This window comes from Conger conger, chromosome 10, assembly GCF_963514075.1.
Source record: "Conger conger chromosome 10, fConCon1.1, whole genome shotgun sequence".
Taxonomy (NCBI): Eukaryota; Metazoa; Chordata; class Actinopteri; order Anguilliformes; family Congridae; genus Conger; species Conger conger.
Window position 1 is genome coordinate 940,523 of NC_083769.1, and position 14,202 is coordinate 954,724.

The 14,202-nt window shown below is 43.9% G+C and overlaps 1 protein-coding gene across 1 annotated transcript in view; it reads right to left on the minus strand.

The window, feature by feature from the left end:
- Window positions 1-468: 468 nt before the first annotated feature.
- The window catches only part of fkbp5 (FKBP prolyl isomerase 5), a 44,238-nt gene continuing 30,504 nt past the window's right edge, over window positions 469-14,202 (minus strand). The window contains exons 6-11 of the mRNA XM_061256968.1: window positions 10,459-10,615; window positions 7,513-7,603; window positions 7,349-7,432; window positions 6,889-7,074; window positions 3,421-3,660; window positions 469-636 (exon numbers count right to left, since the gene is read on the minus strand). Coding sequence (XP_061112952.1) covers window positions 538-636; window positions 3,421-3,660; window positions 6,889-7,074; window positions 7,349-7,432; window positions 7,513-7,603; window positions 10,459-10,615 — 857 coding nt within the window. The 3' untranslated portion in view covers window positions 469-537. The remainder of the gene's footprint in view (window positions 637-3,420; window positions 3,661-6,888; window positions 7,075-7,348; window positions 7,433-7,512; window positions 7,604-10,458; window positions 10,616-14,202) is intronic.

A 14,202-nucleotide genomic window follows, 5' to 3' on the forward strand; every position in this document is an offset into this window, starting at 1 on the left:
CTGAACTGGGCCAGACGTGGGGCACTGTTCTCTAACTGAACTGGGCCAGACGTGGGGCACTGTTCTCTAACTGAACTGGGCCAGACGTGGGGCACTGTCTCTAACTGAACTGGGCCAGACGTCTCCCAGGCAATTATATCAATGAGGCAGCTGTGTCTGCAGTATAAATAATAACAATAATAATAATCAGAGTCAACATCATCAGCATCACCATCATCATAATTATAGTACTGACAGCAATGGAGAAAGGCAGTCTGGGAGCTGAAGTGTTCAGGGTGTAGAGCACTGAGCCTGATGTGCAGGAACACCAGAGGAACTGCAGCATCTCACTGGCTCCACCCCAGGGGGCAGGGCAGGGCAGGGTGTGCCACAGGCTTAGGGTCACAGTCCACAGTCCTTAAGGTCAGCTCAATCTGCAGAGTTATTTGGGGAGACCTGCCCTCCCCCCCCCCCCCCCCCCCCCCCCAACCTCCTGGGCTAGTCCATGTCTCAGCATCTCAGGGACATGCCCGGTGTCTCAGGGACATGCCCGGTGTCTCAGGGGTGCTCCTGACTTCTGTGCCGCCTCTTGGCGCCCATGTCTCTGTTCTCATTGGACCCCCCACACTCCTCTTTCCTCTTCCTCAAGCGCCCAACCTGCAGAGGTCACAGGGAGGATAGAGAACATATTATGCTATTTACATTAAAGAAGAAACACAAAGAACATTTACGCTCACTGAGCACTTTATTAGGAACACCTGTACACCAACTCAATCATGCGATTATCTAATCAGCCAATCATGTGGCAATGCATAAAATCATGCAGATACAGGTCAGGAGCTTCAGTTAATGTTCACATCAACCATGAGAGTGATTCTGATTGTGGCATGATTGTTGGCTGATTTCAGTATTTCTGTAACTGTTGATCTCCTGGGATTTCGCGCATAACAGTCTCAAAAGTTTACCCAGAATGGTGTGAAAAACTAAAAGCATCCAATGAGCAGCAGTTGTGCGGACGGAAACACCTTGTTGATGAGAGAGGTTAACAGAGACTGGCCAGACTAGTTTGAGCTGACAGAAAGGCTACGGCAACTCAGATAACCTGTACAACTGCGGTGAGCAGAAAAGCATCTCAGAATGCACAACGCATCGAATCTTCAGGCAGCAGAAGACCACGCTGGGTTCCACTTCTGTCAGCCAAGAACAGAAAGCCGAGGCTGCAGTGGGCACAGGCGCAACAAAACTGGAGAGTTGAACACTGGAAAAATGTAGCCTGGCCTGATGAATCTCTGAGGCATACAGATGGTAGGGTCAGAATTTGGTGTGGTGTAATGGTGTAGGGGTCTACAGTCCAGGCTGGTGGAGGTGGTGTAATGGTGTAGGGGTCTACAGTCCAGGCTGGTGGCGGTGGTATAATGGTGTAGGGGTCTACAGTCCAGGCTGGTGGCGGTGGTGTAATGGTGTAGGGGTCTACAGTCCAGGCTGGTGGAGGTGGTGTAATGGTGTAGGGGTCTACAGTCCAGGCTGATGGCGGTGGTATAATGGTGTAGGGGTCTACAGTCCAGGCTGGTGGAGGTGGTGTAATGCTGTAGGGGTCTACAGTCCAGGCTGGTGGAGGTGGTGTAAATGTGTGAGGAATTTTTTCTTGGCACACTTTGGGCCCATTAATGTCCAATTCCAAGAACTTCACTCACTATGGATGTGCCATTTGGAAACAAAATGACAAACAAAATCCTGATATGATAAAATATGCTATTGCACATTATCATAGCACCCATTTGGCCACAAAACAAAAATTCAAACATGAATGATTTTGATTTTGGTGGAGATAAGATCATCTGTGCTCGTGGAGGAGTCAGCCTTCTTTCTCTTTGAAGGGTTGCTGGTTTCTGTTGGCAGGTGAGTGTGGTCTTCCATTATGTCCCGATAAAAGTAATCATCAATTAATTTCTCCAGGTCTTCCATGTTGAGAATGTACACTTTAATCTGACTAGGAAATAAAAGGTTTCTTTTCTTTTTTGGCGGATTCCAATTATTTGGGCATTTATAATCATTTTGGTTTTTTTCAAAAGAGGATTGCTTGTTTGTCTAGCAGGAGCGCGCTGCCAAGTTGAATTTCCCTCCACAAGTTGCGTTCTCAGAGCTCACACATGCTCTGGAAAACCCCAATTTTTTCCCTTCAATCTCCCCCCCCCCCCCCCTCTCTCAAAATGACTAATGTAAGTATATATATATATCATTATTATTATTATTATTATTATTATTATTATTATTATTTTTATTTAAGCATTTTTCTGTTGTTAGTCTACATTTTAACACATTTCAAAATGGTCACAATCGACTGTTTGGAACATAATACGTTTAATTGGGAAGTAAGTATGTTTATTTTTTCATGCTCAGGTTGACATTTGCCCTTATCAAATAATCATTGTTTGAATGCCACAGCCTATTTGAGGATTGTTGCTGACCATGTGCATCCCTTCATGGCCAGAATGTACCAATCTTCTAATGGCTACTTCCAGCATGATAATGCAACATGTCACAAAGCAAAAGTCATCTCAAACTGGTTTCATGAACATGACAATGAGTTCAATGTTCTTCAATGGCCTTCCCAGTCACCGGATCTGAATCCAATTGAACACCTTTGTGATGTGGTCAAACAGGAAATTCGCAGCATGAATGTGCAGCTGAGAAATGCCATGAAATTGCGTGATCCAATCAAGTCAACATGGAACAGAATGTAAAGGAATGTTTTAAATATAATGTGTAATCCATGCCACAGAGAATTAAGGTTGTTTTGAGAGCATAACCAGTATAAAGTGCTTACTGAGTGCATGCACCCTACGTATTTCAAGAGTAAGACCTCTTATCACATATTTTTAGACACATTTTGTTTGTTTGTTGAGTTATCTAGGATAAATATCAGCACTTACAGCAACATTTAAAAAAACGCTACAGAGATTTTCTTAGTGTTGATATTTAAACCATAAATTTAAACCAAAAATCACCATTTGGGAATCAATTTCTCAAATAATTTGTCAAACTTATAAAGTGTTTTGTTAAAACTTTACAAAGCCCTACCTCTAAACAAAGTATAACATCGCCCAAGTATAACATCCTCCCTTTCCCCTCTTTGCAGAGAATGGATTGAGGAAATATAGCATAGTATAGCAGGTATATAGTATAGCAGGTTGTAGTTCAGATACAATACTACAATAAGACTCCAAACCTTCAGTTATGGTTACATGATCAGTCTGACTTCACAATTAGTATGTTATGCCGTTGGGAGTTATGACATCATCATTTCAAATGCCTCTTTGGCTGACACAGAATAAAAACCGTCACACCAATTATTTTGCTAGAACAAGCCAATATATTACTGGCTGGGATAATGATTCTCTCACCTGCTGTGAGTAGTAGTAGAATTGTGCTTGTGCATACCTTGGCATCGTGATCGGCAAACTTCTGGAACATGTTTGCATAGGTCTTCTTGTCTTGCTCGTGGTGCTCACGAATCCTGCGCTGGCACAGGGAGATCTGCATGTGGGCGGCCCGGTTGGTAGGGTTGACCTGCAGAACATGCCGGAAGTCCTCGATGGCCAGGCTGAATTCATTGCGTAGCAACCGGGCCTCTCCTCTCCGATACAGAGCTTTCTCATTCTCCCCGTCCAGCTCCATGACCTAATGCACACACAGGTACACACACACATGCATCCAGCTCCATGACCTAATGCACACACAGGTACACACACACATGCATCCAGCTCCATGGCCTAATGCACACACAGGTACACACACACACATGCATCCAGCGCCATGACCTAATGCGTGCACACACAGGGACACACACATACATGCATAGGTGTATATGGTGCACACACAGGTACACACATATACAGTGGGAGCAATAATTATTTGATCCCTTGCTGATTTTGTAGGTTTGCCCAGTTACAAAGAATGGAACTGTGTAGAATTTTAATCATAGGTACATTTTAACATTGAGAGACAGAATATCACAAAATAATCCACAATAACAACATCATATAAATTTTATACATTTAATATCATATTTTCACATGAAATAAGTATTTGCTCCATAGAACAATAGGACTTAATACTTGGTGGAGAAACCTTTGTTGGCAAGCACAGAGGTCAGACGTTTGTTGCAGTTTTTCACCAAGTTTGCACAGATCTTGGGAGGGATTTTGGTCCACTCCTCTTTGCAGATCCTCTCCAAATCCTTAAGGTTCCGAGGCTGTCGCTTGGCAATTCGAAGCTTCAGCTCCCTCCACAGATTTTCGATGGGATTTAGGTCTGGAGACTGGCTAGGCCACCCCAGGACCTTAATATGCTTCTTTTTGAGCCACTCCTTTGTTGCCTTGGCCGTATGTTTTGGGTCATTGTCATGTTGGAAGACCCATCCACGACCCATTTTCAGTGCTCTCACTGAGGCTTGTCGCCCAAAATTTCCTGGTACATGGCCCCATTCATCCTCCCCTCGATACGGTGAAGTCGTCCTGTCCCCTTAGCTGAGAAACACCCCCAAAGCATAAGGTTTCCACCTCCATGCTTCACAGTGGGGATGGTGTTCTTGGGGTTGTACTCCTCCAAACACGGTGAGTCGAGTTGATGCCAAATAGCTCTATTTTGGTCTCATCTGACCACATCACCTTCTCCCAAGCCTCCTCTGGATCATCTAGGTGTTCTTTGGCAAACTTCAGACGGGCCTGTACATGTGGATTCTTCAGCAGAGGAACCTTGCGCGCACAGCAGGATTTTAATCCTTCACCGTGTAGTGTGTTACTGATGGTTCTCTTCGTGACTGTGGTCCCAACTGCCTTCAGGTCAATAACAAGCTCCTCCTGTGTAGTACTGGGCTGATCCCTGACCTTTCTCATGATCATTGATATCCCACGAGGTGAGATCTTGCGTGGAGCCCCAGACCGAGGGAGATTGGCGGTGACTTTGTGTTTCTTCCATTTTCTAATAATTGCTCCTACAGTTGTTAACTTCTCACCAAGCTGCTTGCTTATTTTCTTGTAGCCCATCCCAGCCTTGTGCAGGTCTACAATTTTGTCCCTGATGTCCTTAGACAGCTCCTTTGTCTTGGCCATGGTGGAAACGTTGGAATCTGATTGATTGTGTGGACAGGTGTCTTTTATACAGCTACATAACGATGTAACAAGTTGGGAGTCAGAATTATTGCTGATTGGTAGGGGATCAAATACTTATTTCATGCAAAAATACAATTATAAATTAATAAAATTTATATGATGTTGTTATTGTGGATTATTTTGTGATATTCTGTCTCTCAGTGTTAAAATGTACCTATGATTAAAATTCTACAGTTCCATTCTTTGTAACTGGGCAAACCTACAAAATCAGCAAGGGATCAAATAATTATTGCTCCCACTGTACATGCATAGGTGTATATGTAAGCACACAAACCCATACACACACACATACACAAACATATCCACAGATGCGGGAGTGTACACCCACAAATACACACAAACATGCATACACACACAAATACACATAAACACACATAAACATGCATACACACACAAATGCACATAAACATGCATACACACATACACATAAACATGCATACACACAAATACACACAAACATGCATACACACACAAATACACATAAACATGCATACACACACAGGCAGGGAGAGCACATATAGTGCAGTCTATATGTATTTGGATTTTGGACAGTGACATATTCTTTGTTGCTTTGGCTCTGTACTACAGCATGCTGGATTTGAAATGAAACAATGAATATGAGGTTAAAGTGTAGACTGAGCTTTACTTTGTATCCATATCCACCTTTTGGTGGTTTGGTGGCTTATTGGTGTTTTTTTGCGATACCACTGAGGTCGTATTCTCTTTATGATAGTCTTTGGCCCCTTTATTCCTACATGCTGGAGTGTTCTTGATCTGTTTAACAGTCAAAAAGGGGTTTTCTTCACAACTGAAAGTATTCTTTGGCCATCCTACAGTAGTCCTACGTGGTCTACAGGGTTGTTTGCCATTGCTGAGCTCAAGAGCGTGTTCTTGCTTCTTAACAATGCACCAAACAGTTAATTAACTCATTATTTATATCAATTAAGATGATCTGCACTGCACAATGTTTTGGCTATGTGTCTGATCGATTTATTCAGAAATCTACACTTATTTGACCCTTATGCTGCGAGACAACAGCAACAAACTCCAAATGCAAATGCCACACCTAGAATATTCTCTAGATCTTTTCTTAACTTTCATCTGCATGAACAAGTGATACAGTGATATGGCCAAGAAAATCCAATTGTCCAATTAGTTTTGGTCCCATAAAATTTGGGGAACTGTATTAAAAAAGGTAGTTGTTCCTCTTATGGTTCACTTGATATAGATGTAAATACGCACAACATCGAAAAATGTTTCCAATTTAAAATAAAGCCTTGACACTCTCTATGGCATCTTTAATGTGTTGTGCTTTGTTTATGTTAAAAGGAAGCTAAAGTTTATGTTATCAGGAATGTTAGTACCACTAAGTAAAAATCTCTGCCCATGTTTAACACTCTAAACATTATCATAAATTTTATGACTAAATGATAATTATTGGGGCAAACTACCAGGAACTTTGTATGTGTACACATGGTACTTCTGTGCCTGTTGCCTCACAAACAAATAACTAATTTGTCATATTCCAAAATGGTCTTGAAAGATATTTATTGGGTTGTCTCGGTGTTCGTAGCTGTACTCTGTTGCAGTTTTAGTTTTTGCTGCTGCATCCTGTTACAGTTTTAGGAATTATATCCCTGTTGCAGTTTAGCAGCTGTACCCTGTTGGTAGTTTTAGCCGCTGTTCCCTTGTTGGTTTTAGCAGCTGTATCTCGTGGCACTTTTAGGACTTGTACCTTGTTGCAGTTTTCCACAGCCTGTGAGTACTCTCGCAGCCGTAGGTGGCAGAGGGCCAGGTTGAGCTCTGCCACCAGGAGCAAGTCGTGGACTGACTGCTGCTGCTCCGGTTTGAGACCACACTCCATCTCTAGCAGGGTCACGATACGTTGGTACTGGATGACTGCCTGGGGATATCGCCCTGCCTGCATATCAGGTGACCACAGCATTAGATTACACTAAAATCCATTCCCACACATTACCCTATGACTAGAACATTACATTACACTACAATCCAGTCCCACACATTATCCTATCACTATAACATTACCACACTTCACTACAATCAAATCCCACACAGAATATTGATTGCAGCCAACTATTACTTAACCATAAAATGGGATTAAGATTATAGTGTTTTTGCAGGGTTCTGGAGAGTATGGTGTGTTTGCAGTGCAGTGCATTTTTGTGATCTCATACCTTGAAATACTGGGTTCCCTTCTGCCGTATCTTCATGGCTAAATCCAGCTTCTCCTTCACATCCATTTCCCAAGGATCTTTGGACTAAAAGGGTGTGTGAGTGAGTCACCTCCATAATCACATGTTTACATGAGAAAAGAAAAACATTAAAAAAAGCATCTCACCCTCTCAAAGTCCTTGAGCGTCACTTCATATATCAGCTCTGCGTTTGGCCCAACACCAAACTCAGGCTTTCCTTCCCTCCCAAAACCATACCTGAAAATGTTTCACAAATACCCTTAACCCACATGGCTGACTGAGGACAGCAATGTTTACAGAAAAGCATTTACACAAGTTTAATGCTGAAATCTTTACATTGAAACTATACAATGAGACCATTTTTATCAAAGAGTAGACTAGTGTAGAAGTGTAATGCTTACATATCACAACTGCGTTCTATATTACATGGGATTACTGGAATATGCAATGTATAAAACAAACTTACGCACACAGACACACACAGTCTCACTCACACAGACATACACACACTCTCACACAGACACACACACACACAAATGCAAACACACACACAAATACACTCACTCACTCACAGTGACACAAATCCAGGGCCAGTGGAAGCGCTGGGCAAACTGGGCAGACCACTAGGGGGAGCTACACCATGACATAAAATTAAGAGAATGATCATTGAATTATTTATAGCTTTGGCAAGAGCAAGGGAATTTTATAAACATTTTCATACTCTGAGCAGTGGTAACAGTCTTCACAATGAGACATTAAAAGCCATGTGGTGCTGAATATAGAAAGCATGCACAGGCAAAGTGGAAAAGCTTGGGAAACTGTCCAAAATAAAAACAAACCCGAAAGGTTCCGATACTGCTCAAGAAGCTAACCATAGTCTAGCCTAGATTCAGAACATAAAAACCTTAGTCTAGCTAGCTCTAGTTCAGCAGTGACTAGCCTCGCTTCAGAACATAAATACCTTAGTCTAGCTTGCTCTAGTGCAGCAGCGTCCAGCCTAGCTTCAGAACATAAAGACCTTAGTCTAGCTTAGCTCTAGTGCAGCAGTGACTAGCCTAGCTTCAGAACATAAAGACCTTAGTCTAGCTTAGCTCTAGTGCAGCAGTGTCTAGCCTAGGTTCAGAACATAAAGACCTTAGTCTAGCTAGCTCTAGTGCAGCAGTGTCTAGCCTAGGTTCAGAACATAAAGACCTTAGTCTAGCTTAGCTCTAGTGCAGCAGTGACTAGCCTAGCTTCAGAACATAAAGACCTTAGTCTAGCTAGCTCTAGTGCAGCAGTGACTACCCCAGCTTCAGAATATAAAGACCTTAGTCTAGCTAGCTCTATTGCAGCAGTGACTAGCCTAGCTTCAGAACATAAAGACCTTAGTCTAGCTTGCTCTAGTGCAGCAGTGACTAGCCTAGCTTCAGAACATAAAGACCTTAGTCTAGCTAGCTCTAGTGCAGCAGTGACTAGCCTAGCTTCAGAACATAAAGACCTTAGTCTAGCTAGCTCTAGTGCAGCAGTGACTACCCCAGCTTCAGAATATAAAGACCTTAGTCTAGCTAGCTCTATTGCAGCAGTGACTAGCCTAGCTTCAGAACATAAAGACCTTAGTCTAGCTTGCTCTAGTGCAGCAGTGACTAGCCTAGCTTCAGAACATAAAGACCTTAGTCTAGCTTGCTCTAGTGCAGCAGTGACTAGCCTAGCTTCAGAACATAAAGACCTTAGTCTAGCTTAGCTCTAGTGCAGCAGTGACTAGCCTAGCTTCAGAATATAAAGACCTTAGTCTAGCTAGCTCTAGTGCAGCAGTGACTAGCCTAGGTTCAGAACATAAAGACCTTAGTCTAGCTAGCTCTAGTGCAGCAGTGACTAGCCTAGCTTCAGAATATAAAGACCTTAGTCTAGCTAGCTCTAGTGCAGCAGTGACTAGCCTAGGTTCAGAACATAAAGACCTTAGTCTAGCTTAGCTCTAGCAGCTAAAGACACAGAAACAAAGAATGAGTCTGTGGTGTTTGTCAGTGAAAAAAGGGCAATGTATCCATCCATCCATCCATTATCCTAACCGGCTTATCCTGAACAGGGTCGCAGGGGGGCTGGAGCCTATCCCAGCATACATTGGGCGAAAGGCAGGAATACACCCTGGACAGGTCGCCAGTCCATCGCAGGGCACACACACCATTCACGCACACACTCATACCTATGGGCAATTTTGACTCTCCAATCAGCCTAACCTGCATGTCTTTGGACTGTGGGAGGAAACCGGAGTACCCGGAGGAAACCCACGCAGACACGGGGAGAACATGCAAACTCCGCACAGAGAGGCCCCGGCCGACGGGGATTCGAACCCAGGACCTCCTTGCTGTGAGGCGGCAGTGCTACCCACTGCACCATCCGTGCCGCCCGGGCAATGTATGTCCAGGTAAATTCAGATGATGGCCCATCATACTACCAGAAGGGAATATAAGCAGTATATGCAGATGATCTGAGCTTGGAGATAAAAGCAGCTGTTCAGAGCTCTCCCAGCGATTCACCCATTCACATGCTTAGGTCGGCTACATCGACCGGATGTTTTGGATTTGTACCCAAATCTTAGTGTTGCCCTGAGCTTACTGTTAACTGTGGTGGTAACTGTAGCATCAGGAGAGGGGTACTTGTACTATCTGTGATTGACAATTTTGGTTGTTTGAAAGGATTGGGGAAAATTTTCATTGTTGCAAATTGGCAAAATAATTAAAGAGTTTACAGCAGCCAAAGTAAGAAACGGTGAGTCAACAGTATTAATTAATCACACCTGTAATAAGTCAAAAATAGGGCTCAATATGTGATAAATTGGCAATTTTTTATCTTAAAAATGTGAATGTCGGCAAATTTTGCCCACAGAGCTTGATTGTCTTCCCCGGCCCTGCACAAATCCACACACATGCGCAAACATATACACACACACACACTCACACACACACACACACACACTCACGCACACGCACACACACTCGCACACGCACACGCTCACACTCACGCACACGCACTCACACACACACACACACACACACTCATACTCACACACACACACACACACACTCACACACACACACACACACACACACACTGACTTGGGTTTGAGGTGAAGTTGGCAGCATTCTCCCTTCTGCATCTTATCCATGGCTCTGTCCACCCCCAGGGGAACGTCCATGTCCTCTGCCTCCCCCACCACGAAACGCAGGTCCCGTGAGTCAAACACCCTGCCCCCACAGCTTCCCTGGAGATGCACTGTTCAATGACACAACAGCATGAACACAGTGCCCAATCACACAGGACACTGTATGTTTAACATTGTCCAATCACACAGCAGCTTGAACACACTGTCCAATCATACTGCACCCTGTACCATGTTAATATTTTTATTTGACATCAACAAGCCTACCCAAATTTCACAAACTCTGTACAAGCATGCTCATATACGACCAAAGTATAGTATAGTAAAGTAACCCTAACTCACAGGTCTCCTCAGAAACGTACTGTCAGCCAGTTACTTTTTTCCACACCACAGCCATAAGTCACACATAGGCAGAGTGGGACCCAATCATACACATTTGCAGAGAGCAAGCCACTTATATCACCAGCAGCTGAATATTTATGACATCACATAGCATTATAGCAGAGGGAATTACAATCGATATGGTAATTTACAGTTATCTTCGGTCAAGTAATTTGATTGGACGAGGCCGATACATTAGTTCCAATACGTGACCAGCTCCATCATAATCAGTCGGAAGTCACGACGGCCAGTTTCACATGTAGAATTTTTAATCTTTAAAAAAATAAAGACCACCTGTCAGAGTTTTTCAGGATCATTTTTCGGGCTCATGCATGCAGACTGCTGCCAACCCGCTTATCCAGAGTTGGGACGTGGTGGCAGTAGGCTAAGCTGGGTATTCCAGCCGTCCCTCTCCCCAGCAACGCATTCCAGCTCCTCCTGGGGGATCCCGAGGCGTTCCCAGGCCAGGAGAGATATATAATCTCTCCAGCGGGTTCTGGGTCTACTTTGGGGTCTCCGCCCAGTTGGAGGTGCCCGGAAAACCTCCAAAGGGAGGCGCCCGGGAGGCATCCTGATCAGATGCCCGAACCACCTCAATTGGCTCAATTTTGACATGAAGGAGCAGCAGCTCTACTCCAAGCTCCCTTTGGATGTCCAAGCTCCTCACCCTCTCTAAGGCTGAGCCCAGCCACCCTATGGAGGAAGCTAATTTCAGCCGCTTGTATCCGCAATCTTGTTCTTTTGGTCACTACCCAAAGCTTGTGACCATAGGTGAGGGTTGGGAAGTAAATCGACCGGTAAATAGAGAGCTTCCGGTCTGGTGCAATGCCCGCATTACTGCTGATGCTGCACCAATCCGCCTGTCAATCTCACGCTCCCTTCTACCCTCACTCGTGAACAAGATCCCAAGATACTTGAACTCCTTCACTTGGAGCAGTGGCTTGTTCCCAACCCGGAGGGAGCAATCCACTGTTTTCCAGCAGAGAACCATGGCCTCAGACTTGGAGGTGCTTCACACTAGGCTGCAAACCGCTCCAGTGCGTGCTGAAGGTCACGGTCAGATGAAGCCAGCAGAACCACGTCATCTGCAAAAAGCAGAGACGCAATTCTGAGGTCACCAAACCGGACACTCTCCTCACTTCGGCTGCGCCTTGAGATCCTGTCCATGAATATCACAAACCGGACCAGTGACAAGGGGCAACCTTGGCGGAGTCCCACACCCACTGAATAGGTGCTTCACTTTGTGCCAAGGATGCGGACACAGCTCTCACTTTGGTTATACAGGGACCGGATGGCTTGTGAAAAACGGCTCTGGTACCCTATATTCCCTGAGTACCCCCCACAGGGTTCCCCGGACACGGTCAAAAGCCTTCTCCAAGTCCACAAAGCACATGTGGACTGGATGGGCAAACTCCCATGACCCTGCCAGCAACCCCAAGGTAAAGAGCTGGTCCACTGTTCCACAACCAGGACGGAAGCCACATTGTTTCTCCGAGGTTCGACCATTCGGGTAACCGCATCAGGTTTTCTTTATTACTTTCTTTCATCTATTAAGTCAAAGTAGACTCTTGTACAAAGTTTTTGGTGCTGTTTTAGTTAGCATTTCGCCGGGGAGTTTTGTCCTGTTTTCCCCTTTCTCCTCTAGTGGTTCCCCTAGATTATATTGGGTAGAACCCTAGACTATATTAGTGGTTATCACAGGTTCTGGTGGTAACTTGAAGATTCCCTTTTCGGTTGCATCTGGTCCGCCATATTTAAATCCTAAATCAGTTTCACCCTTCTTCCCTCCATTGGAATTACATGGTACTGCATGTGATACTACTTATGTAGGAATAGATCCAATGAATTTTAAAATATGGTGGGTGGTCTTTATTTCACAATGAGCTTACAAGATTTGCAATTTCATTTAAAAATTTTACTTTTGAATGCACTTACGATTATCCAATATTGGTCGCAGCACACCATCTTTCTTGGGTACGACAAAATACAGCACTAAAGCGGTACTCACCTGTCGGTTAATGTTTTGCTTTATTGTGTTGTGCTGCACCGGGGACTGGGCGCTAGCACACACAGAGTAGAATGAGGTGTTTACATGGTGTAACGATGCCAGGGTGTGGGCACCGCACGATTCACACGTTACCTCACAATAGTTAGTTAGTTCTAGACCGGTGTGGTGGGTCTGCAGCACTCGAGATAACTTACCTTTTAAAAAATCCAATGGTAAGTTTTCCTATAGAGTCAGCAGAATAGTACGCTGTGAAAAGAAAAGGCTGTGGAAGCCAGCTGTTGGAGATATACTCTGAAATTTAGCTGTTTTGCAACCACAGTAGCTCTTTGTAGGAGTCTGTTCTCAGTAACAGTGAGAAAGCGAAAGGCAAAGTCTGACGTGCGTAGTACTGTTTTATCATCTGGGGCACGTCATACGTCACGAGGTGACAACTTCGGCATTAGTTCTCGGCATAGATGCGGCTAGCGCAAGGGGTTTCACACAGTCTAAAGCGCCATCTGGCGGTCTGGAGACAAGAAAGTAGAACAATATCTTGGCTTAAATAATCTGCATGTCTAAATGCCAAATTCAGAGAAAAAAATATTGTTTTTAAGTTTTTAAAGACAAGATGTCAAAGTGAAACTAACATCGGAGTTGTGCATTGTTTGGAGGCTAGCCAGCTTGCCACCTGCGCCACCAGTCACAAATCAGCTGCATTCATGGCTACATGCTAATGTATTTGCTTACATTTGTCCTGGAATTTCTTTAGCCCAGTGTCAGTAGTGTACCAGCCGCATATGACGCTTGCGACAAAACTTTTCCTGATAAACATGGCTTGGTGGCACTCAAAATGAAATTGGACACGACTCCCTCTGGAGTAGATAGTAGATAACTTTGGTATCGTTAGAAAGCTAATATTATCCTCTTTCATTTGTTTCTAAAACTTGTTTTATGGCCAATATGACTGCTTCTGGTAGAGCAGGTCACATATACAGGACAACATCACACCTCATCACCATCCCAGATCAATCCACATTGTTTACAGAATTCTCTTAGCTACTGTAATCTTCTTGCGTTACTAGGTAACTCAATAAACAAATGCTAACTAGTCGATCTTTGCATGTTTTTCTCAAGCTTGCTGGCAACCCAAAGCAGTTACTATACAGTAGCTAATGGTATTCTGAAGGAATTATTTTTTGTTGATCAAAAAAAGTACATCTAAAAAAGGCAATCTATCATTGAATTTTTTTTCTCAAATTCCCATTACTTGATAAATAGCCTTGTCTGTAAAACTGTTGTATAAAAGCAATATCACACTCGAGGTCATGCTGT